The sequence below is a fragment of the Anser cygnoides genome, chromosome 1, assembly GCF_040182565.1.
Source record: "Anser cygnoides isolate HZ-2024a breed goose chromosome 1, Taihu_goose_T2T_genome, whole genome shotgun sequence".
Lineage (NCBI taxonomy): Eukaryota > Metazoa > Chordata > Aves > Anseriformes > Anatidae > Anser > Anser cygnoides.
This window is the reverse complement of record NC_089873.1, coordinates 182663329-182691019: the sequence shown is the minus strand read 5'-3', so window position 1 is coordinate 182691019 and position 27691 is coordinate 182663329. Positions and strand designations below refer to the sequence as shown.

The window sequence follows — 27691 nt, the reverse complement described above, 5'->3', positions numbered from 1 at the left end:
AAGAGCTTAACACACTTGTGTAATGAACACTCCTGGCTCTCCGCTGGGTCAACCTAACTCACAGCACACTCAGCTGTGGAAGAAAATACCAGACTAGCGGAAGAAAATACAAAACTTTTAGACAAACAGGTTTATAAGATTTATTTTCCATTGCACATACATGGATTATATACAAGTTAGTAACATAAGTTACTTCTTAATTTTCTAAAAGATTGTTACAGCAAACACTTGCCATTTTAAAACATCAAGTCAGAAATCAATCTAAAAAGGTAAATATGACAATATTTTAAAAACAAAACAAATTGCACTTAGTTAGGGAGTCAAATACAGATTTGTCTATATGCTGTAACAAACTATATAGCAGGTAATATTACAGTTAGAAGTAGCTCTTGCAGTCCATTTGTACATTAATAATTCTTTTCAATTTTACTTAATTAAAAACCGGTGGATAATTCAAAGCCTTTATCTTCTTCCTAGTATTCAAGATTCATCACATGAAATGCACTAGCAACTAAGACTTTATACAATTGCTATTCAAATATAAGAACACCACCACACCTGAAAATAAGGAAAAAAAACTAAAACGTATTGATTTTACATGTATCATGAGATGAAAAGTATGGAAGGTGTTCAGCAATAAAGCCCTGTCCACTACTTACATAAAAGAAGATTTAAAAAAATAATCACTGCACACAATACAAAGGGTGGGGTCATACGGTAGTTTAAGTCTCCTGTAACAGTAATATTTCTCCTTACTGTTCACAGATGAGTGTTTCCATAGCAAACCTGTTCTCAAAGTGTCGAATCTTTCGGCAATTAACAGCTTCACGCTTCTGAATTCCTGTTTGTAAACAGACAAAAGAGTGATGGATATTAGAGGCGTAATAGTTTTATATCCACTATAATAAGACGTCACCAGAGACCAGAACTCTCTCTCCTCAACCCCTCCTCTCAGAGGGAAGACACAGACACACACATTCATCCTTAGAAAAGAATCGATATGCAGGCGATGATCCCTGCAGAGGCATGGTGAACCAAACTGCAATAGTGACTGAAGTTAAAAGCAACCTACCAAAACCCCTCTAGTGGTTCTTTTTAACCCAGATCAGTTCTCATTCTACCTCGGTGAGTCTATAGAAGTGCTGTGTGGACAGGAAAAAGGGAACAGCAAAGCAACAAGCTGCCATAGGCAGAAAAGAGATGAATAACCTCTTTCCACAACAGTAGCTATTTAAACAACATCTAAGAATCAGAGAAAAACTGAGTTTAACCAAATATTAGTCCAACCAATGCTCACTGCCATGCTATGCCCATCATTTATTACCACAAGAGCAACATACTGAATTCATGCTGTTAAGACCTTTGCACTTCTAAACATTGTTCTGTATTTATTATCTATATATTTATTTTCCTTGTTTTTCGAAGCAATCAGGTCCAACAATATGGCTAGAACAATTGAATTTCTTCGGTGGCCACCTGTACACCACACATCATTTTTTAAAAAGTCTCAGTGAAAACTGAGTGAAAATTTTAAGGCAATATTTGATAGCTTGTCAAAACTCTTCCAAGTAACTTTTTTTTTCGTAAGTTTTCCATGAACAAATACCAAGAACTAAAAGTATCCTATGAAGACAACTCTTTCACATTTCACTGATGCAAACAGGAAGATGTGGACTGGTTAATAAGGGACGTTAGTGACAAGAAGAACCTGCCATTCTGTGCTTGGACTACAAGGCTGTGGGCTCTCTCATATGAAAGGGTTTTTTGCTTTTTGGGGTGGACTAAGAAACAAGATTGAAGAAAAGCATCAATGAAAGCTTGAACCACAGAAAACATACCCATGCATACACATAATTTTTAGGAGTTCCTAGCCCACTGGGGCCTTGAGCACTTCTGCACAATAAATGCCTTATTTCCATACCTACATGGAAAGTATCAGACATACTTAAGCCCACAGAGCCAGTTACTGCAATAAGCAGTTCTTGCTTTAATAAGAGTCATTCCTTTCACTACAATCAAGCCCATTTATTGAACTCGAGTGGCAATGAACTTTCTCTCCCCACAAAGGACCGCACGGAGGAACGCTTACCTTTCATGGCTTCTTTGCGCTGTAGTTTATAGGTTTCCTTGCCGCGGCAGAGGCGGTAGATAAAGAATCCCAGCTGATCCACATTCTCAATGCGATCAGTAACAATCATCTGTTCGTGAATCAGATAGGACTGAGGCAAATACGTTCCAGCCTGTTGAATACAAGCATAGTAGCTCTGTCAAAAGGCATCCCTTCATAGTCTAAGTACACAAAGAAACACTTTGCATTGTGATTCTTCAACGTGGTTGCAATGTATTTTCTTTGAAAATTTTCAGAATATGTATTACCTACGGAATTTTATTATAAACATGCAAACACGACGGCACTGCACTATACATAATGATTACATTCAACCCTTCCACCAATATATACATCCTCCTTTCTCCTGTTACAGTAACATCGCTCTTCAGCAGTGTTTTCTTCCAGGAGCACCCGTTATCATGGATCAAACTCCACAGTTCTCCTACGAAGTTTTCACTTAATCAACCACAGGCTGACAGACTTCAGCGGGAACTTTTCCCAAGTAAGAGCTGCAGAAGCATGTTCTGCATCAGCATGTTCTTGCTGATGAAACCCACCAGGTGCAGCATACTCCGGCTGCAGTCCACGGGATTTGGGAAGCCTTGAACGTTTTCACAGCACGGATCACAGCTTAGAAACTAAATGCAGGAAGAGATGGTCTGGGCCTGCAAGCTATTATCGGGGGGTCCCACAACTGTTTACACAGAAAAGTATTAGAAAGTCTCTGTGATAGATGAGGTGCTTTTAAGGCAATAAATTGAAAAAGGGAAAAGCCAAGACAACACACAAAGGCTTCCCAAGCCTTTTCTACTCTCTTCAGTGTTATTTTGCCGCAGCTGAAACGACAGAAGAATCAGGCTTCATTATCCACAGCTGAAGATGCACAGACCTGTGCATCAACTGAATTCCTAATATTGCTACTGGTAAATAATAACCAACTTTTCTGAAATGTTACTTCATTTAAGAAATCCTTTTAGTGTGATTCTTATTATGTCAGTAGAAAAGGTGTTGCTTGCTTTCTAAATATAAAATGGTTGGTTATTATGGAGAGAAACCCAGGTTCTGTGGCAAAAGAGCACTATCCTTTTTATTGTCAATAAACAACTTGGAATTTCCATTCCTAAACACATCCATCCTTCCAGCCCAAGCAACATGTTGAGAAGAAGCTGATTAAATGCTATTCTTTTCAGTAAAGAAAGGAAAGTCCATATAAAATTCACTTGAAATTACAAGAATTTTCTCCAGCATGTGTTGTGAAGAAAGCCACAGGAAATTTTCTTCTTCAAATAAGAGCTGGGAAGATTTCACGATTTTCCCAAACTGTCTGACTTGTTATTATTTGGTGAAAAGCTTGGTAAGCAAATCACTGCAAATCATCTTAATCCCTGCTCTCTAGAATTTCAGAAGAAAGCCCCAGGGGAGTTCCAGAGCATTGCAGCAGCTCAGACCACCTGCAGGGTGGGCAGCAGTGCTGGAGATGCTCTCGGGTCTGTGCCATCCAAACCACAGGACATCCCTGGACCCACTCAGCCCTCCCTTGGGGCTGCAGGAGGAGGAGCTCAGTGGCTGGGCTGCAGGCATCATCCTTGCCCAGCTACTACAGGAGCAACTACCTAAGGGTGGGATCCAGCATAGCCACAAATGTCATCATCTTTAAGATGTCTTCTGCATCACTGGTGGTGAGAATTGGCCAGTTGGCTTTACAATGGTCAATGAACAAGAATACCTGGGTTTCGGCCTTGCTCCCCAAGGAAAGGAGGCCTTTCACTCAAGCAGACTGTATCAATAAATAGAGATGTCATTCTTTAAGCTAAAATTACAACTTTTGAAAAAGCAAAACAGCCCAGAGCACGTCCATCTTCCAAAAATGCCCTTGGCATGTATTCAGAACTCATTTTAATGACACAACTACTTTAATTTCATAGTTTTTTTTTTTTCTTTGTGCAATCAATGTGAGTGCAGGACAGCGAAAAGAATTTTACTTACTTTGTACATCTGCAGAGTAGTTTCCCAGATTTCAGTTACAAAATGTTTAGCCTGATTTTCTGAGACATCAAGTGCCCACAGCTTTTTGTTAATACAATGAGAATTAAACAGATGTCTGATAAAATTAGGGCACTCACTGCTGGGGACAATGATGAAAACAGTTTGCTTTTGCACAGATTTTCAATTAAATGCATGATGCCTGGTTATCCTGTTACTAGCAAACCAAGCGTATTTGATTTCGTACCAATGACAAACTAGGAAAGTAACAGATTTTAACAGTGGAGTTTGTGTGGACTAAAAAGGCCAAAAAAAAAAGGGGGGGAAAAAAACAGGAAAAAAAAAAAAAAGAAGGTGTCTGAGTTTTATAGACACAACTTCATCCTTATGCACAGGATAATGGATGTGTGGTTGAATAGCCAGTCTTGAAACAGGCATCAAAAAGCAGCACAGGACTTGCTTGTGAATTCGTTTTTCAAATGAAATTCATTTATATACCCAAACCATTCAGAAACAGCTAAAATGGTTCATGGAGTCTGAATTCCAAAGCCACGTTTGAAAGATGCAAGCCCAAAGATGATACCGACAATTCCAAATTTATAAAAGCTCAGTTAAAAAAAAAATTAAAACACCCTACAGGTATCTTAGAAAAAAGTTAGCTTATCAGCTCTCTTCCCCTCCCTGAGTATTCTGGCTATCATATAAAGAAAACAAAAGGCTGAAAACCACCGTAAACACTATTTAAATATTCATTGAAAGCACACGTACGTATGTGGAAAAAAAGTTAAGATCATTCATAACAGCTTAGTAAGAGACCCCATCAGATTATCTACTTTGGCCTCTTCAATTTCACAGGCCATTACGTTTCACCCAGTTACTACTACTGAGAGAACAGCGAGTCCCTGTGGTGGCAACAAGCCAGCCAGCACCACAGGCCAGGCAGTGCCGTTCAATTATCAGACCCCACTGGGAAGCGATTAGGAGCTCCCACAACATCGCACTGAAATCTCATGTTCAGTCCCTCAGCGACTGTGGTGTCTCGGCCCGTTCCAGGGTCCTCGTTTTTAAGGATGCAGAAATCTTGTTCTGAAGGTCTGGTGCTCACTTCCTCTTCCTGAGACGCAGACCCAGGAATTTGGCTATATGAAAAAGCTTTTCATTTCATTGGGCCTTACTAATCATATATACCCCAAATCCTGATCAGTCCTACAAATATCTCCCTGGAAGTACAAAGATCCACTGAACATGCTTTGAACAGTGCCCACACTGAAGGATTTCCCAGTGCATCTAATGTAAGTGTCTCAGCTGAATAGGCTTAATTCAGGACTTTATGGAAAACCTAGACATAATGGGTTTTAAATTAACTTGTAGATTCCTCTCAAGGGGTACGCATACTCCCCATTTGCCCAGTGCTGTCAACCAAATCTGTAGCATCAAAGAACAAAATCAGATTTGTTTGTCTTCCTCTGAAGGTTATAACCTAGAAGGTTACAGCCTTTTATCTCTCTTTGCAGAGATCTCCAGTGATCAGTTAACTTTCTACCTCATTCATCCCACGTGAATGTCAGTCCTAGCCAAAAAAAAAAAAAAAGGCAAAACATTTCCTTTTCCCATCTTAAGAACAAATCACTTATTATTTAACCGTACCTTGATGTTGATGAGCAACTCCAAGAAATTCTTAGGCGGCATCACAACTGAAGTGTTCAGAGGAATCACATAGCACTTATCCAGGCTCAGGTCAAGATAGGCAGTGAGTCTCTGGCGAGGAAATATTTATTTTAAACAAAATAAGCAGAACATTAGAAAAATCACATGAAGATGTCGCTAAACTGCTATTGCCTCATGTTTTTCTTCAAGTTAATGTTTTGTTCTCTATCAAATCTGTCCAATAAAGTCCAATTTGAGGTCAATACAGAAATAAAAGGCATTTTTGATAACAGTTTAAATCCCTTACTGGGATTTGTGCAAGGCAGCAGGCAATAAGTAGCTCAAATGCACTACATTAATGGAATTACAAAGGTGCATCTGAACTGTGAGGGGATCACATGCAGTATTCATTTATTCCTATTGCCTGTTTTTTGTAATAATAGAGCCTTGCTCAAACCTGCACAAAATCTTTTATTTTGCTGTAGTGTGAAAAGGTGCTGATAAGAACGAGCTATAGGAAAAAAAAAGACCACGTTATAAAGAATGTAACAAATAAAAATCCCTTTATTTACTAAAATACTACTCAGGTGAAGTGTTAATTTTTATTCATAGCTGAATTATTATCTTTATAGCACCTTTATAGCACCTGAATATCTGTCATTATTTGATAATTAAAAGAGAGAGAGAGAGAGAGAAAAGCCCCAGGAATAAACCTGATGAATCCTATGGTTCTGTTCACTGAGCTGTGTTTTACTGCATCTGTTCTTGCTTAAGAAAACATTATCTCAAGCTGCTGAAAGCTCTAAGGCTGCGGACGTATGTAAAATACTGAGCACCACGAGACCAGTAGTCAAAATAGTACCAGGACAGCAATTGTCAGTGCAACTAATCTCATTACACAGGAGTATGTGCTCTGCCCATGGCAAATGCTCCTTGCACTGACCTTTAGAGCAAAGCATTAAAGATGCATAGTTAATTTTAATCCATTAAATAAAAAAGTAAGTTTCTAATATTATATTGTTCCCATTCACTTCTTACATACTGCTTTTTTTCTAGTTTTCCCCGTTTAGAGGCTTTGCTCTAACTCTTAACAGAAGCTCACTAAATATATTCAGGAATATTTTTAAATGACATAGCTTAAGCAAGCTCTGCTTTTCTCCAAGTCTGGTTATGAATATTTGATAGATAGCACTCTTTTTGCTTGGAAAACTTAAAACTCTTAAGTGCATAAAAAATAGGACACTTCCCTATTCTTCTTTTCCAGCCCTGCTTAAAAAAAGCAGTTCAGTGAAGCCTTCAAATGTTCACAGAAATTTAGCTTCCTGAAAACCAGCTATAGAACATTTCATAGCTATCACTTTCCATCAAGCTGACACAGAAAAGGACTTCTAATTGTTTTACAGCTCTGTCATTACTACCAAGAGCTGTAAGCCCATCAGCTGTCTTACCAAAAATTTATTACCGAGATTCCCACTAAAGCTGTTTCTACAAAAAAGGAAGAAACAGCTCCAAGTGCTTCAACAGCCTGATTTGGTGCCTTTAAGAAACACAGTAGCCTGTGGTGCACAAGGAAAATTTAGCTTCTGCTAGGCTTCTTATGATACCTGGAAAATGAGCTCTCTTCCTCTGGCAGGCAGCTGGTCGTTTCCTTCCCTCTCTCCTGCTGCTTTGGGGTTTTTGAGCTGTGCTAGGCAGCACCTCTGAGGGCGCTTGACCATACCTAGTGACTTCAGCCACAATCAGCCCCTGCAAGTTGAGGTCAAAGGTATGAAAGCCCTCTCCAAACTTCCCTCGTCACCACAGCAGTTGGTCGAACTCTGGTTTGCTGGAGTTAGCACGGTGAGAAGCGTATTTTCTTTACTTTCTCATACTGAGGAAAGGAAATGGCTTGAAGATCTTTCCCGTTCTAAAAACAGAACTGTATTTGCAAGTGGTGCTTTACATACTACCTCATGACGGTTGTATAATGCTGTACTTTGTATGCTCGGTTAATAATTGCTTCCAGCCTGCCGATGATCAAAACGTTTCTGCTGCCTCCTCCACCCTCTGCTTTCCGCCACCAAAATAATTAGGGAGTACATTTATCAGGATGACTGAGGGGGAGCGTTTTTCATGTTTAAAATGCTTTCTGCTTGTTCAGAAACATTTCTTACCCGATGGAAGTCATGGACAATATCAGCAGGATCGCTATCAGCAAACTCAGGGACTGGCACGCTGATAAACTCCACATCTTCCTCCTCCAGGATCTGGATATTTTGCTCAATTGTGTGGTAGCGAGCGCTCTGAGCCTCTGCCCCAGGCTCAGGTAAACTTAAGCCGTCTTCAATGTACTTTATTCCACAGAAATACACACCGCCCTGCTAAAAATAGTAAACAACCCAGCAACAACAACATCAGCAGCCTTGTTAGAAGTTTAATATTCTCAAAGCACTACAGAGAAGAAAAACTTGTCAGACTAGATGAAATATTTTTCCTTTAATTTGATTCACACGCGTAGACCAAAGTAGGAGACAGTAGCTATCTGCAACAGGACTGTGGGCAAAGCCTTCATTCTGCTGAACCCAGTGGGAGTCCTTCCCTTCTTGACTTCAAGGCAAACAGGATCCCAAAAGCAGGTTCTTAACATCTAGTCTTCTGCTTTGTACCCAGGATCTGTGGCATTATTTTTAGAAAGAGTATGAAATTCTTAAGCCTATATGCATGCATGTTATTAATTTATGATTTAACTGCAGTCTGTAGCTCCAATTTAAAGCACTGAACCTGGTCATCCAAATGAGCTTTAGAAAGCAAATCTAACTCTGAATTTGGTCCCGCTTTGAGAAGGCGGTTGGACCAGGCAACTTCCAGAGATTCCTTCAAACCTGAATTACTCTGTGATTCTATGAAGCTGTTTAGTTTTACAGGGCTTGAGAAGTTCTTAAAGTCAGTTGCTAAAATAAATTGTTTTCATTGTGAACAGTTTTTAATGGAAAAAAGGTAACCAAAAGAAATGAAAAGAACCAGTTCACATCCTTCTGTCACAGTACACGCAGTAGGGCTCACCTAAGCAGAGCGTAAAATAAACTGCTAAGTCAGAGGAAGTCACGTAACAGATTTATAGGCCAGATAGTTTTTGAAACATATACCTTATTGCTCAGCATATGCACATGCCAGCAATTTAGAATTTTACATAAAAAACACATCTTCAGCGCAACACTAGTTCAATTCCTGAATGTGTCCTTCAACCCAGATCTCGCTCGTGACCAAGTATCACAGGTTTGAGTTAAATGGTATTTGCAATTTCAGCTTGCTGGCACATGAAAGGTAAAGAGCATGCTAAGCACCAATGAAACAGGAGTGAGTAATACAGCCAGCCTTCAGCTGCTCTGAGCCTGCCAATCCACCGATGTACTGTGCTGTTTGTAGCACTCCTGCTCCCTTGTACGTCAGGTTAACTTGATAGCCAAAGCTACTAAAAGTGCAATTTCAACTGGAATTTCTCACGTTCAATCATTTTGCTTTCTACATTAGCACCTAGCAAAATGGGGGGCAAAATCCTAACAATGTGGACAAGAACCAAGAATTCCTACCTTACAATTGTGCTCACTCACCAGTGGGCTAGAGGGATTCAAATTCTGCTGATGCTCTCACCTTTCCTGCCCTTGCGAATTTTGCAACTCAGCACAGCTTCTGCGGGAGGGAGGGTGCGCTCACGCCACTTGGGCAACAGCCCAGCAAGCCCAGCGTGACCCAGTGACAATTCCCCCAGAAGAAAACAATATTTAACTCTCATGTCCCGTGTTCCAGGAAAACGCTCCGCTTCCCTGGCACCACTGCCTTCCCCGGGCTCTTTGTGCGGCGGTGCCAGTAGTTAAAATATGTTTTGTCAGAGATCTCGTCTTGTCAGTGTGGATTAGACTTGACAGAGCATGCTTAGCCACACTGACTGTGCTTCTCCAAAGTCCCCTGCGGGGCCTGTTTTTCGTATCCCCGTGGAGGCTAGGAAGGAGGAGAGTCGCTGCACCGCTCTGGCGAGCGGTCCCTTTCCTTTGCATGAGCGGTTCCGCATGTGTCTAGGAATCGTGGGTCAAACAAGGAGGCTTTCAAGGAGTTAAGCCACCTTCAGTGTTTGGCAAGTGCTGAACATGAGAAATACTGGGTGAAAATCTGGGACACCGCTGGAGTTCTTATATTCAAGTCCTATATTTAGATATAATCCGTTCTCCGTGAGGTGTTAAAAACTGTTATTCCTTTTTATCTGCCAACTTTGGTCCTGCCCTCCTCTGCTGATAGAACAGGCCATACACTTTGCTTGTAGAAAGGCTGAAGTTTCCAAAGATAAAAAAGAGAGCAAAAGGGCTATTTGGTTTAGTCAGACGCTCCTCTTTTAAACACAAGGAAAGCGGTGGAAAACACACAATGCTCTCGTAACAAAATGTACTTGGCTTACCTGGAATGCGAAGTATTTGTACAGATAGGCACCACCCAGGATCACACCAGCCAGCATGAAGGCCAGTCCAAAGCACATGCACCAGCACCAGGCCCTCCTCTGCCCAACAGGGACGACAACATCCTCCGGCTCCTGCAATAGATCAGAGAGAGGCCTTCAACGCGGTGTTCCCAAGACACCTACCACAGCAGATAGCTTGGGCCCAGCGAGCACAAACATTGCACCCATCAGAAAAGGCCACGAGCACTTTATCGCAGTCGTTTGGGAATGGTTTTCGTTTGGTTTTGTGGTTTTGAAACATTTAAAGCAGAGCTATTTCAGCTGAGGTCTAGGGAAACTTGCACCGACAATCACTTTTTAACGCCATCGTCATGGACTAAATCAGCAGAGACAAGGAAAAGTAAAAATAAAATCTCTCAAGACACTCAGTAACACTCTGTGAGCCATTTTAGGGACTGCAGACAGAAGTATCTGTTCTCAGGCAACCTCCATGCACCAACAGCGTGGCGAGGAAGCCAGTTCGGAAAGGTCAGATTTTTTTTAGCATGGTATATGCAATTTAAGTGAACCTGCAGAACCAACAAAAGATCACAGGCAGTAAGAAGAGCAAAATATATCCTTTCTTACACTGGCGCATCAAGAAATAGACCTTACCACCTCTCTGCTGGCAAAACAGGAAGAATGGGAATGACAAAATGATGGTTTAAGAAGTCCTGCTTCAGGAAGCTTTGTGCCTAAGACAGCGTTGGCCACGCATTACTTTCTGCTGTGCGTGTTGCACTGAAGGAATGGCAGGATGTTTCCCCTTTGGGGCACTCGTTTGCATAACCATGCAGCCCCCACAGGCATCCGAAGCAATAAGCTGCTGCTTGCTAAATCTTTCCTCTATCAGCGACATCACAATGCTCTTTCCTCCCTCGAGAGCTTGCATAACTCTCATCAAAAACAAAACAAAACCGAAAAACCCCCCAAAACAACAACCAAGAAAAACAGCACGATAGTGCCCTAATATGATTTGAGTCACCTTCTTCCAAGCCATGATAATCCTAGGAAAATATGAGAATTCAACTAAATACAAAGCAATTCATCATCCCTTCGCAGCCAAAGGAACAACAGGATAGCACGATGACCGGGGTGAAACCACTACGAGTAACCAACCAAAAAACCCCAACCAGGACAGAGGAAGAGCAGGAGGGGAGTGCTTGAAAAGGGACTGATAGCTGTGATAGTCAGTGAATGTTCTGGCTCATGTGGTATTGGCTTTCTTCAGTATTTGCTAATTAAGACGATTTCCCACTCGAAAAAGAAGTTGTAGGTATAACTCCCCCTCAGGCTGCCATGGTCCAGTTAGGAAGGAATTCCTCTCATCTGGCCACAGCCATCACAGCAAGTCTGACACCAAAGAAAGGAGGCCCTCCCTGCACAAACAAGGTGGGGAGAAGCCGGCACTTCCCCAGCATGACTCATCCCAACCATCTCCGAGTGGGATAAAAAAGCCTTTTGGAGGCACTTCTTTCTTTTCACTGATTATAGGGAGAGATTCCTGGTTAACGAACGAGGCACCTAATTCATATGCAGCTAAAATTAGGTGATGTGAAACCCACCTTTGCAGCGCGCTGCAATTATCTTCCCTACAGAAGTGGCGACGCAGCTCCTTTGCCAGGCAACAGTTGCCAAAACCCGATTCAGAAATATTTAGAGTCCAGCTCCAAAGATATTCCCCAGATTACGCTTTCTGTTACCTTGCGAAGCGCTGCAGTAAATCAGATGGAGAAATCTCCATCTTTGGAGGTTTTCAAGACCCAACCTGGCTGATCTTGCTTTGGCAACCACCCTGTTTCTAAAGGGCTGCTGGCCCAGAGGACCTCCAGAGGCCCCTTCCAAAAACCACGTGCCCGTGATTCATTACGAGGCAAAGCCAGAGTGGCTAGAAAACAGTTGCCTGAAAAAAAAACAGAATGAAAAGCCAAGTAACAACTTTAAGAAGTTTTTACTTTACTAATTAGTTAAGGAATTCGGTAGAAAGCATTACAGGATTAGTAGCTGCGTGGTTTTTAACCTGGCTGCTTGCGGAGACTGAGAATAGACCGTAATACCCACGGTAAGCTAATTAACTTTCAGGTCAGGTTGGGATTCACTGCGGATTCTTCTATACATCATCTCAATTATAAATCTAAACCAGGTAAAACAAGGATTTTTATTTTTACGTTGCCCTGTGTCATTAGGTAACCATTTCCCTGGGTATTTCAATGCATAGAGGACACCCGACTGAAACTTTTTTCAATACCTGTCATTTAAATGGTTTTAAGTGAATATGAGAAAAACGGATAGCAAACTGTCTCTGGGACACAATGCCAAAATATTCCCTAGTGAAGAATATAAAGAGCACCTTTATTCTTTCTTTCTGATATTATTTCCTCGCTTATTATTATTATTTTTCTACCTCCAAGGATAATTATCCGTTTGTGGAACAACTGCCTCTTCCCTTCTTCCATCATGTTGTAAGCTCAGTACGATTTACAAAATACACATCTGGGAAATGGTGCAGAAGGGATATAGTGCGTGAACACCTACTTAGAAATGCAGATTAATGTCAAATTAAGTTTGCTTAGGCCACAAAAATAATCAGAAAAAGGAATGCAACTTTTACACTTCTACCAAGCCAGAAGGAACCTGAAGGACAAGTTTATGAGAATTCCACCCTAAATAATTTTGCTTTGATATACAAGATGACAGATGTGTACAATAGGTGTAACAGAACTCTTTAATCCTCTACCAGAAGCTAAACTTTATCATTATTATTTTTTCAGGCATCCCTAACGGTAGGGCATTAACATACTTTGTGTTTGCAGTTGCCTATCGCATTGATTTGCCCACAGCCTGCCAAAAGCAGCAAGCCAAAATTAGAGCAAGATTTCAAGCCCGGTTTAACCTCTTGTTTAGACAGAGTACGAAAGTATTGCATCTCAGTACAGCGGAACCACAAGCATTAGGTAAGAGTGAAAGTACCTGCTGTTGTTGAAGAAGCACACAGAATGGATTTCCTCTTCTGAATTTGACAACTTGGTATACCACCAAGCAGTTTCAAACCATCTTATGTTAAAATAGTATAAATAACCAACTGAAGCTAAATTATACTCATATTAGTAGCTGTCCTGGCTAAGCTGGCTAAGCTTTTGTACTGTTGCCATGACAGCTTAGTTTGGGCTGAACTGACCCAAAAGAATAACCCATCCGACGCTACATAAATCTGACCCTCTGCACCGCGAGAGATCAAAGCGCGACTCAAAAAAAGGAAAGAAAACACAAGAACTGGAAGCAGATCCCAGCAGCAGGGACAGTGCTGAATTAGCACCTCTCCCCACGTAGCTGGGACTGCACTTTGTTCCCTGATAGCGCCGAAGCCGCAGCACAACAGGACACTGCAGCCTCGCTGGCCGATTTTTCTCTAGGTCAGCTTTCCGCTGCCAGAGGTATCTGACAAAAGCGAGCATCGTGTATTTGAGGTGAAGATTGACCTCTACAAAATATGCCTCTGCACTTCTGCAACAATTACTCATCGTTGTTCTGGTCCTCTTCTCTCCTGCCTCATCGCTGCCTCGTGCACTTCCAGTTCCATGGTGAATCCTCAACCTGAAGAGGATGCCACACAAGCAATCTTCTCTGATGCAAAATGCCTCCGGAGGAACTGGATGCAAGCCCAAAGCTGGCTTTTTTCCCTTGACGAGCTGATTGTTCTAATTGGAAAACATTTGATTAGCCTACTTCCCATGGACAAGACATGAAACAGAAGCATCTTCTGCCACTTGTACACTAAATCCTACAAAGTTAAAATTAAATTAATCAGCTCAGAACTTCCCAATCGGAATAGCTCCGAGCCCTGCAGGAACATTTTCTTGTAGATATAAGAGATCATTTAATACTTCTCATTTTCTTTGAGATTTAAAGGCGTTGGCAGGATTCCCTTTGCTCTGTAACTCTTCTTCTCACACCAAAGACTGCAGCTTTCAGTAAGGGTGCCTTCATCAAGTGACCACAGCAGCTAATAACGTGCAGCTGCGTCGTGTCTTGTTACTGGAACTATAAAACACTAGCTAGTGGATAAATGGTATCACAAACGCCTTGTCAAAGCACCTCTCGATTAAAGAGAAATCTTCACAAAAACACAGTTACAACAATTAGCATCAACCGTTCTAGAGTAGATTAAAAGAAAAAAAAAAAGAGTTAATAACCCTTAAACTTGCAAACATCAGTAATTATTACGGGGCTACTGCACATACATTCTCTTCCTCTTTTCAGTTCAACTTTAATGCTACATTTTTTCTTTAAAAAAAATAATGCTTTTCAGAAGGACCAAATTCGTGTTTGGGGTAGCATCGCAAATTTCTGCTAAGAAACTCCAATACTGAGACAGAAAATGTGTATAATTAGACTTGGTAATTACTTGGATTTTTCCCTTGTGGCTTTTTGTACATAGTCGAATATAATTGCTTTAAAATGATAGAAGTTAAGCAGTCTAAAAATTTACAAGGCTTATGTCTAGTTCGTATTAAAATGGGTAAGAAGATTATCAGACATTGTTCCTTTGCGTAAATTAAGGGTACGTCAATTTTATGATTTAAAAACTTCATATTAATCAACTCAATATGAATCTACCTAAACCAGAAAAGAAGGATGTCCTTGCATACACTGTGGGGAGCCCAGAATATTGCATGACCAGTGTGCACCTATGCAAAAGATAATGGTCATAGATTAAAAATAGGTATGGTAGGGAGAAAGAAAAAAAAAAGAAAACACCAATTTTGGGGGAAAAACCTTTCAGGTCCACCCTAGGCTCTGATCCGCAGAGAAAACCAGATGCAGATTATTGCTGAGTATTACAAAATATTACTAAAAATGGCTGTAGCATGATACACAGTCCGTAATTATGCATCTGAGAATAACATCTAATCCATACAAACACAAACACACACACACATATATATATAAACTTTAAATTTGTGTGGGTAGAACTGGCTGGAAACTCTTCGGAGATGTTTTCTTCAGAGGTCCTCTGTGTGCCAGTTAGCCAGATGGGCAGAAGGCAGTGGGGCAGACAGAGCAAATATTGACCAAGTGCAGCTTTTAATAGTGGAATGGGGAGAAGAGAAACTAATGATAACTCCCTAAAAGTGTCTGTTAATGAAGGAAGCTAAAAAATCTTGGAATAAAATACTGACCCAACGGCTACAGAGAATGGGTTCTGTTGATCGAGCTTGCCTGCTCTGACTTGCAGCTCTGATGCCTGTGGAAAACCCTCCCAAAAGACAGTCAATATAAAGTGAACTTAATTTAGAAAGAACTCTGCATTCCTCCCATGGTATTCCTGCCTGAAGACTGCTCCAAGCCTGGCATTCTATTTATTACTTGTTGCAGATGGGAAATTAAGGCAGGCTTTTGCAAGACTCCTCACTTAGCTGGCAGATGCTGCCGAACTGGAAGGCCATCAATACTCATTTGCCTCTCAAGCGGCAACTTTATGCTTCCTAATAAAATTATATCGAAATTTTTAGTACAATGTTCTTTTAACTTGCTATTGGAACAACAGGCTCCATATACAACAGACGCTTCAGAGATCTCTCGCTGACCACAAGGAGTGACGTATTCTTTCGACTCGGATGACGAAGCCCGAAAACAAGCTATAGTTGTTTACGTGCAGTTAGCATCTGGGCACTGCAACCCTTCTGCGGCAGTGCCGCCAGTTCCTCCTCTGGCAAGATGGACGAGGACTTGTCCATCTGGCCAAAGGCTCTCTGCCTGAAGAGCTGCGGGAAAACCAGACCTTAATTCTAATTCCTCTGTTGCTCGCTGCCGCCACGTAGCTTGGATAACCAAGTAGATGAATCAAGAAGAATTATCTATCAGGCAGCTAGTGCTATGAACCTTTTCCTGTAGTCCAAATATCTGTGCATTTTCTATACAAAAATACTGTACAAATTTTGTGCATTAGGAAATCCATCAGAGTCAAGAAAATACATTCCAAGAGCTTTCAAAAGTTCAAAGTCAAAGTTACTTTTTCTGTTAGTCAGACACTACCTTTCACCAAATGATGGGAGTGTTTCCCATTTATAAAATTAGGTGTCTGTCAAGTGAATCATCATTTCCTGGTTCAAACATCACAACCATCGTGGAATAAACACTAATATAAGCAGCCAGCTCAAGATCGCCTTAAAAAGCTAAGGAAGAATTAGGATTTCATTACTAATGGACAGAAACATGTTGCATGTACCTGGTAAGACAGAGGTGAAGGTGGAACAGAAACAACACGGTAAATAGGCGAGTGAAGGGAAATAAAACTAGAAAGATGGTGGAACACGTAGGTCGATGTCTCTGCAGGAAGTCAAGAAAAATTACAACTGCAAGTGAATGCCAAGGACGTGAATCAGCAGTTCACCCGCAGCTACGTGATAGAGGGACAATTAAAAAAGCATGTGTTGGAAGAGTGATCCTGCAACTCTTAACTGATGTGAGTAATCCTCATTTACCTAAGTGCTGCCTTCAACTTCTGAGATTAAGAGATTACAGAACTTGATAGCAGCCAACAATTAAAGAAAACAGGTAAGGAGATGCAGAGAAAGAAACCTGTAACTAGTCTTCTGCTTTGATTAAATTCATGAGCAGCGCTGTTAAGTGTGGTTATTGTTAGCTTTGTTATTGTTAGCTTTGGTCTTACATTGACTAGAAAGTGAGGAAAAAAAAAAGCAATGCCCAAACCACTTTTTTTTTTTTAATTGCTAGTGTGACGAGGCAAAGACTTTCTCCAGGTGATTCTTGTGTACAACATTTGGCTATAACCTCATCCCAGGCTGTCTACAGCGATTGCACATGCATTGTATTTCACTCTGTTTTCTCCAAACTATGTTCCCCAAATTGTTCCTTTTGTTTCCCTTCACTTCCAAGATCCCCCGATTCCCTTCTCTCACCACCAGAACTGCTATTTTCAAGACTTCCTGTAACTTCTTCCTTATCCCAGGTCCGTGCCCCTGTATTCTTCCCCCTCCCAAAGTAGTGTTTGCTGGTGTGCCACGCTGGGCACACCTTATTTCCACTCCCTCCTTTCACTACTGCTCTACAAGACAAACCATTCACAGTGCCAGCACGCTGCCTGCTTGGGAAGACAGGCTAAGCTGCTTCCTTCACTTTGGGGCTTTACCATCCTTCTGTCCTCTTCCCCCATCCCCTTGCTCCCCACCTGAAACCTCACAAGAGCATTCCAGTTCCCGATATCAGCATCACTCAGCATGTCCATTGCCTTTCAATGCCTGCATGCTGGATTCACAATTCTGAATTACTGTGCCACTGACAGCCAGGGAGCTGCAATCGCCAGAATAGAGAACTTTTTCCAAGCTTGGCTAGTAAAGAGGTGCTAGAAGCCAGGTATTTTCGGTGATATACATGGTGATGAGTTTACCTGTACATTCTCATAAACGAGAAGGAAGAACATTCGCTCTGCATTCCGTATCTGTTTTTCCTTGAGTATTTTAAGAGCAGAGAAGTGTTCTGGTATAAGCTTGCAAGGCAGACCGAAACACACACAAGCAAACTTGCAGAGCTATCTGGCAAGAGGTGCCTGAGGGCTGTTTATGTTGTTGAAACCCCAAACCTAAGAGGTTATACGGCACATTCTCCAGAATACCTTTTGCTTTCAGAAAAGAAAATCGCTACATCCTGTAAGGATACAGCATGCCAAACATGACATTTCTATAAACCGTCCGATTCTGAAAAATGTTTTGTTTCTGCACATTGCCAGAAGGAACTTGTTTCCCCACCCACATTCCTTGACTTAATCGACTTGCGTTTTACCAAACTTATAAAAACTACACTAAATAAATCTATAATTTTAAGTGAAATATTTGTCTCAACTTTATCCTGAATTAGCATCACTGTTCGAAACCAGGAACCCAGAAGGCTCCTATTCCATTTAAAATAGATCAATACTAAATTATCTTTTTGACCTTGGCTGTTCCAGTTCCCGTCTCTTCCTTATCCTGCTCGCTTCTTATCTCTGAACATTTCTCTGCTTTTCCTCCTCTGACTGAATCTCAGACATTAGTATGGCAGAACGCGATGAGGATTTAACCTAGATTTCTCTCAAGACTATTTTCCCAAACGGTGATGGCTCTTTCACCCAAGAGATCTCATTAGCATGCACATATGCACCACTGAGCCTCGCAATTTAATAACTCTATTCCCAGTTCAGCCACAGATGGTATGTCAGCTCAAGCAAGTTACAGCACCGCGTCTCGGTTTCTCTCAGAAGCAGACTGTAGAGCTACAGAACGGCTCGGGTTGGAAGAGGCCGCAGGAGGTCTCCAGTCCAACCCCTTGCTCAAGAGATGCTCGAGTTGACCAGGTTGCTCAGGACCCTTGTCCGATCGGGTTGTGAAAACCTGCAGGGGCTGACCCTGCCCTGACGCCCCCTTCCACGGGGATCCTCTTCAGTGTCCAGTTCTGAGCGAAAAACGTTTTGCTCTCACCCTGCTGAAGCTCTCCTCTTTCAATGTTTGACCACTGCTTCGTTCCCCTGCTCTGAAAGGCACCCCGTTTTGGTCCGAGCCTGCTGGGGTCACTCGGAATGGCAGCTCGACCTCCAACAAACATACTTTGCTAATATATACATTCCTGAAGTACGACGTTTAATATCTGTACAGCAAGCTGAGCTCTTCGAGTGGATAGCGCACTACTAGCGAACACAGACTAGCATTTAGTTACGGCACTTCAAGAGTAGCAACACAGAAGAGCTGACCTTGAAGGCTCACTGTTAATCACACGCTTTCTGGAAGAAACTACTTTAACAGTCTAATGGGTTTTGCTGCAATTAAACTATCCGGGGCTTCAAGTGGAGGCCGTACACCCCAGCACTGGGTACCTGGCCGTGTCCTGACCGGCAGGCAGCAGAGTGCAAAAGTAGATGTGGTGGAGCTCTGCTGCCTAGCAAGGTGAAGCCACCACACCTCGCCAGACACAGAGAGAGAACCTCTTGCAGTCACTAACCTTGGAGAAGGCAACCCGCTGCCAGACGCGGCAGCCTCAGCGCCACGCTCCACATCCTGCTCTGCAAAGGGGACTGTGCTTTAACACGTGCAGCTGCGCGGTTTTGCAGGTAGACCATACCTTTTACAGTAAATTCATTAGGAGACCTTGATGATTAAGCAGCCAGGTGACTAAATCTGTGCACAGGGCACAGAGGGAGCAACCCACCCCAGAAATCACTGCTCCCTCCACCTATGAGCTCCTCAATGCACATTTTTTCCAGTTATTCCGCTGCCTCCTTCTACCCTCAGAACAGAGGAAAGCGTGAGTTTGCTGAATCTTTGGAGGAAAAGAGCCACAAATTACCTATGAATTTATATTCAAGGAGCTCTAGTCCTCAAACACCTGGGTTTTATTTTTATGTATATATAAATATTACATGCTTTATATACATTATAATATATAATGTTTTAAAAAATATGTATTCGTATTCACAGACACTATTTGAAAGGGCAACCATCAGCTTAGTTTTTCCAAGACCCCTGTAATAACTGTTGAGCAAATACTACTTCGCCTGTTTGCTCACGGTAAGATCCATAAGGATGCTGTCGCACAAAGGAGCCTTGCTTGGGGATGCAGCACGGATGGCTCAGATAAGAGCTGGAGGCTCTGCATCCGCTGTGGTCCAAACCCTGGGCCACATGATGTCTGCTGCAAGACCGTTTCTGATTTTATTGCAGGCTCAACGTTATTAATTCTCTCCTTCCTTTAGTTTACCACATCTGGAAAATTAGGACAGATATCTGAGTTTTATAAATTAGCATGCTTTTCATCTGTAGATTCAAAGTAATTTCCACCGAGGATGAAAAGCAGGACATAAATAGTACGAAAATGAATGTTGTATTATTCATATAGACCAGGAGACTAAAAGCGGATAATGCCAACCTTTGTCAGTCACTGCATAAATGGGAGGGGAAAAAAAACGAACCTATGCAACAGCAAACAGAACACACCACTACTTATCCCAGCAGTAGTTCATAGGTTTGAAATAAGTCATGTCTTTAGAAGCACAGAATAAAGGACATTTTAAATGACTAAGACTTAAAAAAAAAAAATGCGAGATTTGCTTTCAAAGAGATTCCCTGAGAGTCAGACAGGACTATTTTCTTGCGTATAAGTTATCAGGAGTCTGTAGCTAGTGGCTACTGAGTATCAAATGTGTAAAATGCTGACAAACACCCACTGCAGAAGAATTAAATGAAAACATTACCGGAGCTAAGTATGTTTATCATTCTTACAACACCCCAAATACACAAATGACCACTGGCAAACATCAAGATTTTAAAAATTTCTGGTAGAATTAAAAAAAGAGGAAAACACCAGGCAAAAAGAAACATGATTTATTTGAGTCTATAAAAAAAAAAAAAGTGTTAGACTAAATTTGCAGCCATAAACATTTAATTAAAATACTTAACAGGAAAAATATATATACACGTTTTGAACTTAAACTTTTATTGAGATAGACGTTGATATGCTGGAGTAAACATTCGTTTGAATAGGAGGAGTCTAAAGCGTTTGGACATTTCCCTTGAAAATATTTGATGATCCCAAGCAAGTTTTCATTGGAATGTTTGCTTTTACAGTAAAGTGCAGTTTCTCATCTTGATCCAAATCTTCAGGAACAAACAAAGTTTCTAAACCTGAGCATTTCCCACTAAATCAGAACTTTGGGTTTCAATTACCTGTTTATGTGGCATTTTATGCTGCTCTGCCATGTTAATGTTCAAGCTGCTTTCATGAATCTTATCAGAGAGAAGAAGACTACGTCACAGCAAGACATGAGTGAACATAAGAAAAGAATTTATGGCATCAACAACAACAATTACAGCTGCAGGGTAGTTTTTCTAGACGTTGTGCTATACAAAGCTTCACCTAATTACAGACTTGGTCACGCGACAATGTTATACACAAAGGAAGTTCTCCAAATAAATTTTTAAGGCAGGGTGCCCAGGCCAAGTATGTATGTACGAGTTTGTTAATCTGAAGGCAGAAACTATACAGAACTGTGTAAAATGTTCTTGTTGCCTTCATGTGTATGGATGCCAGTTCTTGTTCACACAACCAACACCATAAATGACACAAACTCACCATGCAGTTATCACAAAGGTCTGGCAGAAAGCACCCCGTTTCAAATATTAAATACTGTTCTTCTGGGAATCAGCTGTGTTTCCAAACTAAGGCTTTGTATTTGTGTTTCACGTCAGGAAGTGACGAGAGAAAAGGAAGTGAGATACAAACCACTGGCAGAACTCCTCCATCCCAGAGGTTCATCTCCACAACTTGAGGATGGGACGAAAACAGGCTCTCCAACACCACTTTTTGACTTCCTAACCTCTAACCCCAAATCCCTAACTGAGCTTTGAAACTGGGCAAGATTTTCAGAGGCACTTGAGGAAAAGAACAAATTTTAAAGATCTTGCGGTTGGTTTGTTTGTTTGAGTATTGTTCTCTCAGTTGCTGGCAAGGTCTACAAAACAGCATTAGGAGTTGACCATCTCAAGACCACAGGGATGTTATCCCAGGAAGCTGCACTGCTTCACAGACCCCCCACGTAAGAGGATGCATGGGACACCAACAGCCACAAGGCTTCTTTTCTTAGGAAGAGCTCCTTATGAACAATCCCTCCCACAAGTTTTGTTTACGCAAACTCAATTTCCTTGAATTTATGCCTGCAGTTACCCGTGAAACCAAATCTGGATCAGAATCCTGGGTACCCTCATGCCTGACGCTGGAGGGTTTGCTTCTGAGGTCTGAGGCTTTCTCACTAAAACCCTACCAAAGTCAGGGAGAAGGGGGGAAAGAATTCAGTTTGCCAGATATTTTTTCTTCTTGGCCTCTTTAAAATAATCATCTCTTAATTCATACTGCTCTGAGAGACAGCAGAAGCTGTTGGTTTAATGACCTAGTTGCATCAGGGAAAATACAGGAAAATACAAAGCCTTACCGGAAATTTGGCTGGAGGAAGGCTATGAGAGGAGTAAGAAAGCCCCTCCAACAAAACAGAAACCAACACCACCAAACATCCATCTACAAAAATGTCACAAATTGGGAAAAAACATTTTCCTAACAGCAAAACAATAAGCAAACAACTGTGAGTGTATATACTAATACGCACCATATATGTTATATAGGATGTGTACTTCTATATATAAGCACAAAGGCGTTAGCTTTGTAGTTGCAATATTGTATTTCAGAATCATATAAAACCACTTATGCAAAATCTAAGGGCTTTTCTACGTGGAAAAATAGTGCTCATTAGTTGCTCAACATTATTTCCCAGGTGGGCCCTCTTATTCTGCGTTAAAAGTTCCCATTTTAGCGCACTTTAGAAAAGATTAAGCTAAACTGGAAAAGAAAAAAAAAAAAAGATTGAGTGAGGAGAAATAATGTTCTCATAAGGAATAAATGCAGAAAAGCTGCTGCTTTTGAAGTTCTTAACATTTACACCTTCACAATAAAATCCCTCTGCAGATACAGCGACCCAAAGGTCAGCTGTGATGTGTACGTGGGAATCCACAGCTTCTGAGCACGAAGCTGTATTTAGTAAAGATGCTCTGAGCTGAGCACCCAGGAAAAAAATCAGGTTGTCACCTACCTCCAGTGCAAGGGAGCAACTGCCCACGGGCTGCTGAGGGCCCAGAGAGCTTTGGGGAGGACCCGAGCTACCGAACATGCTCTGAAAAGATGTCTGAAGACTTCAACTGTGCTCAGAACAAACCATCTCTGGCTCTTTATTTTAAGGAAAACATTAAAATGACACGCATTGTCTGTCTGTTGGGAAACCGGGTCATAAAATAACCTATTGTATTGACAAGGAGCGAAGCGGAAAATTAAACATGGCCTGGGAACCTTGGCTAAGAGCATTCTGAATGTTGGCCAAGAGTTGTGGCATGGAAGTATCATTCCAAAATCAGCAGCGGAGTTGTAACTGGTGCCTACAGTAAGCGTGGAGCCCCTTCCACAACGCACAATACCGATGGATGATCACGCAGAGAAAGGATTAGCACTCCTGATTTTTAAACTCCTTTTAAGAACATTCCAACGTGTGAGACCATTGCCTTCTGCAAAAGCTTTTTTTAAGCTGTTCCCCAGTTACATCCCCTACTCTGCTTGCATCTTCCTCTCCTGACTTCCCCAATTACATTTCCTATCAGTGTGCATATCAGAAGTTATCGGGCAGATTTTGGAAAGGTCAGAGCATTTCTGTGCCACATCATCAATACAGTTTGGCTGCAAACCCCTGTTAACAAGCCCTAGGAAGATTATCCGCTTCAGAGTAATCCTGCAATGGCAGAGTTTCAGTCTTCATGATACTGCACTGGGAAAAGCATCAGGACAAGACTCAAAAAATTAGCCTAAAAGCTTATTCCATGAATCCTTCTTTTCCAGACATTTCAAACTATTTGTCCTTATTCATGAGTATCAGCTGGTTTACTAAGACCTCTTGCTCAAATCTGGAAGTTCTTAATAACAAAATTCCGAATGTGCAGTTCTGCTGATCCTCTCCCATTCTTAAGTTTTTTTTCCATTTACTGCAGACCAGAAAGCCTCCCAGAACCTTTTTTCGTAACAGAATCTTCATAAAATGTTAATTTGAGCATTCTTCACGTTCACTCTTGTGATCCAGACCTATCCATCATCCTACAGAAACTGGGTGTCTACAAAGATACCGGAGATGGGAAACCAAATGTCCCACATGGCATTTTGGAGATGTGACCTTTTTTCAACCTACCAGCATTCACTCTTCCATATGCATTCCCATACCACCTTCAAACCTCACTTGAAGCTACGCATCTTCCAGCAATGAAGTAAGCGATACGAATAACACATTGATCAGATGTGCTTTATTTTTCCCTTTCCTCTGAAGAACTGCATAGACAGTAGAAGTGCCTTGTAGAGGGGAGAAAAGAAAAAATAGTTTCTAGTCTATTTATATTAGAGAAGGCAAAGTTCAAAGAGCCTATCTTGCACTTACACTGAAGTTCTCAAGCTTTGCAGTGGCCCTCAGTTCTTTTTTTGTCCAAGATCTGAGGATAAATTCCCAAAATCGAAGACCCAAATACCTCTACAGCTATGGAACAATTTGTTTCAATACTTTTAAACCCTCGTGGATTGCACAGCCTTTTCTACTAAAACTACAGATACCGTACTCAAATCTGCTTTTATTCATGTCCTAAACCACACAAACACAAAAAAGCTTTTTCAAGAGGATTTTTGCATACCGGTAGGTACAGTCTGCAGTTCTGCTAAAAAAAAAAAAAAAAAAAAAGAGATGGAAATATGTCAAGGAGAATGTCAAAGGCTCGATGTCCCTCCAGAGCATTGATTTGCTTTTGGAATTTTCATCTGCAGAAAGCATCCGCTCCTCGCATGCTATTTTAGGGCTGCTTTAAGCCTTGAACAGGCATGTTCATCCCCTGATAACAGTGCAAGACTCCAAAGAACTTACAAGTAGCTACTGTGAAACCGGACTGCCTTTTGACCTGGTTAATAAATGTTTGCAATTGTCATTGCTAGGCAAGGAAAGCAGTAATGATACCTGCGCAAAGTTAAGGGAGATCCTGTATCTCTTCCTCAGCTGAAACAATTTACAGCTCTGCGTTAAGGAAATCATAGTCAAATAACATGCTTCCGTCAGTATCTGGACAGGGTCAGGAGCGTTTGCTCCCCAGCGTACAATTAGCCAGCTGTATTTTGTTTGTTTAGCAGTTGGAACAACAAACCCAAATTGGTAGGCGATCTGGAAACAAAATCATCCAGGGCAGAGCTGAATTCCAAGGTAATACGAAAAACCCTTCATTTTCAGAAACTTGTCATCTTTGCCTTGCTTACATACCGCTCAGTATCAAACTGGCTGCCAAACCCAGAGTCTGGAAGGGGCTCCACAGCTCAAGCTGGACTTGGGAAACCAATTACCTTCTACAGGATGGCTCTCCTGCTAGCAGCCAGTAGGCACCCAGATCACCTAACAGATTTCCCATAATTGCAGGGAATTTGAATAATCACATTGTGGCACACGGCTGCTTACTCTTCTAAGGACTTAAATGTTTCGGTCTGAGTTTTATAAATGCAGTACGTTTAGTAGAAGCGTGGGATTTAACCACTTTTTGTACCCAGGAAGATGTCACCATACAAGACAACTTGCGATATCCCTTTGGCTTTGAAATGACACGGATTCTGCAGGCAAAGAAACCGGCCCTATAAAATCACGGCAAAACCTACACAGGGGCATATCATCATGCTAAAACACAAACACACACACGAAAAACCTACAGAGTTTTCCCCAGGCAGAATTTCATCACTAAGATTCAGGGAATTAACAAACGCTCCCTCTTTTTGCAGATCCCATCTAGTATCTGGGAGGCCCGATGCACGAAAAGATTATGAAAACAAATGAAAACAGCGGGGCACGCTGTTTACGTGCAGCTGGCCATTTTTCAAGTTTTCGCTCTCTTTTCAAAGAGCTTAGAGCACATCACGTTACTGCTCATTAAAAACTGCCTTTGATTAGGGGAGCAGCGAGAACTGCAAGCAGAGACCTTTGCATTCCCTGCAGTTTTTGCACTTCAAAAACTTGTGCAGCGCTCGCAGCCTCGCTCTTTGTTGCTGCTTGGCGATGCCGGGGGAAAGGCGATGGCGTTTCCAGAGTCTGGGGGCTGGTTTTTGGGGCAGGGGGAGGCAGCTCTTTGTTCCCGTGCTGAAACCAACCCCAGGCTGACCCTCTCGAGCAGGTCGCCAGCAGGATTTGGCCCTGCCACCAAAGGGGGAATAAGCGTTGTCTGAAGACGGGGAGCACCGTCCCCCCCCCCAAGAGGGGCAGTTTGGGGGGCCCCAAGCCCACAGAAGGGCTCCCCAGCCCGTTTTGGGGACACGGCTCAGCCGGGATAGGGGGGGCTCGGGGACAAGGGAGCCCACACACGGCCGGACGGGACACCACGAAAAGGAGACGAAAAGCGTTTTAAAAGCCAGCTTGGCCGCGAGCCAAGCGCTGACGGGCTTAGAAAGAAATAAAGAAGAAAAAAAAAAAAAAAACCACCACCACCAACCACCCCAAAGTAGGGAGAAGCGGGGCTTTAAAGCTCGCTCTCCTGTCAGCCATTTTAGAAGCATGAGCTGGGGGGGGAGCACACCGCCGTGCAGCTCTCTCCCTCCCGGCCCGTCCGCGTTTTATGGCTGCAGGGGCGAAGGCTGAAAAAGACTCAAATCGTTCCCAAATGTCGTGGTGGCGGTGGTGTCCCCCTCAGGGCAGCACCTCGCCCGTGAAGTGACCGAGCTGCCCGCAGCGCTCCGGGGGGGGGCACGGTGCTGTCCGGAGGCTGCGGTGGGGGTCCCGCGGAGCCGAGCCCCCGGCTTTACCGGTGCCCCGCCGGGCTCACCTTGGCAGGATCCGGCGGCAGGATCAGCACCTGGCTGTTCTCCTCCTCCTTCTTGGCCGCCTCCTTCTGCGCCAACGCAGAGTTGAACGACACCTTCACCATGGCGGCGGGGGAGATGAGGGAGGACGAGCGCGGGGGCCGGCGGAGCTGCGAGGGAGGGCTGCCTCCTGCCTTGGCGCCCCCCGACCCTCGCTGCCGCCTCGCCGAGACTGCTGCCCCCTTCCTGAGTCCCCTTGGCAGGCGGCACCGCAGCAGGAGGAGGAGGAGGAGGAGGGAGGCGGGAGGAGGAGGAGCCGGAGCCTGCTAGGAAGGGTGGGGAGAGGGCGACGGGGCCTCGCCCTCAGCCCGGCCGGCGCTGTGTGGGGCAGGGTCGGTGCCCTCAGTCGCGGCGGCCTGGTCTACCCAAGCCCCCGGCCGCTGCTCGACCTGGCGGGCCCTCCTGCCTCGCCCCTTCCCCGGGGGTGACACCACTGGTTGGGCTCTGCTGGCAGCGCCTGGGTTTCTAGGGTTGTCTTTTGAATTGCATCTTTATTTTTAAAGGGGTAGCGATAGGGCAGAGAAGCTCAAAACCACCCTTGTTGCATCTCTCAGGAGTGGCGAGCGCGCCATGCCTGCCTGGAAAAGCACAGGGAAAAAGCACAAGAGTGAACGTCTCAGTGCCACTCGGATGCAGTGGGTGTAAGATGTCAAGTGAAAATCACACACAGCCCCACGCAGGGTGGTGTTCAGGAGAACTGTGCAAGGCACACAGTCATGTTGTGAATATTGCTATCATCCGAGAAGGATTTTATTTTAGTGACTCACCTGGGTAGAGCTTGATTCCTGGCAAGAGCTCGGCAGAGTAATGTTTCTGTCACTCTCAGTAAGATACCTGGCAAGCGAAAGGCAACCCTTGTGCACAGCGGGCACTTCACTGCTGACTTCAGCAAAATCTGGCCTTTCTAGGACATGAGATGGCACCATGACTGAGTTGTCCTTATGCTGTATGCCTGGTCATCTGCGTCCTTTCAAATTTTTCACTTAAAATGGCTGATGGAAAATCTAGCTTAACCTGGCTCATTCTATCACCCCAAA

At 42.8% G+C, this 27691-nt stretch overlaps 1 protein-coding gene across 1 annotated transcript; it reads right to left on the bottom strand.

The window, feature by feature from the left end:
* Positions 1 to 115: 115 nt before the first annotated feature.
* ITM2B (integral membrane protein 2B) lies at positions 116 to 26880 on the bottom strand. Its single transcript, XM_048046570.2, has 6 exons — positions 26618 to 26880; positions 10170 to 10301; positions 7894 to 8100; positions 5741 to 5851; positions 2090 to 2240; positions 116 to 841 (listed from the first exon to the last, which is right to left on the bottom strand). The coding sequence occupies exons 1-6, from the start codon at positions 26717 to 26719 to the stop codon at positions 753 to 755; spliced, it is 792 nt and encodes a 263-aa protein (XP_047902527.1). The 5' UTR covers positions 26720 to 26880; the 3' UTR covers positions 116 to 752.
* Between the last annotated feature and the right edge of the window lie 811 nt (positions 26881 to 27691).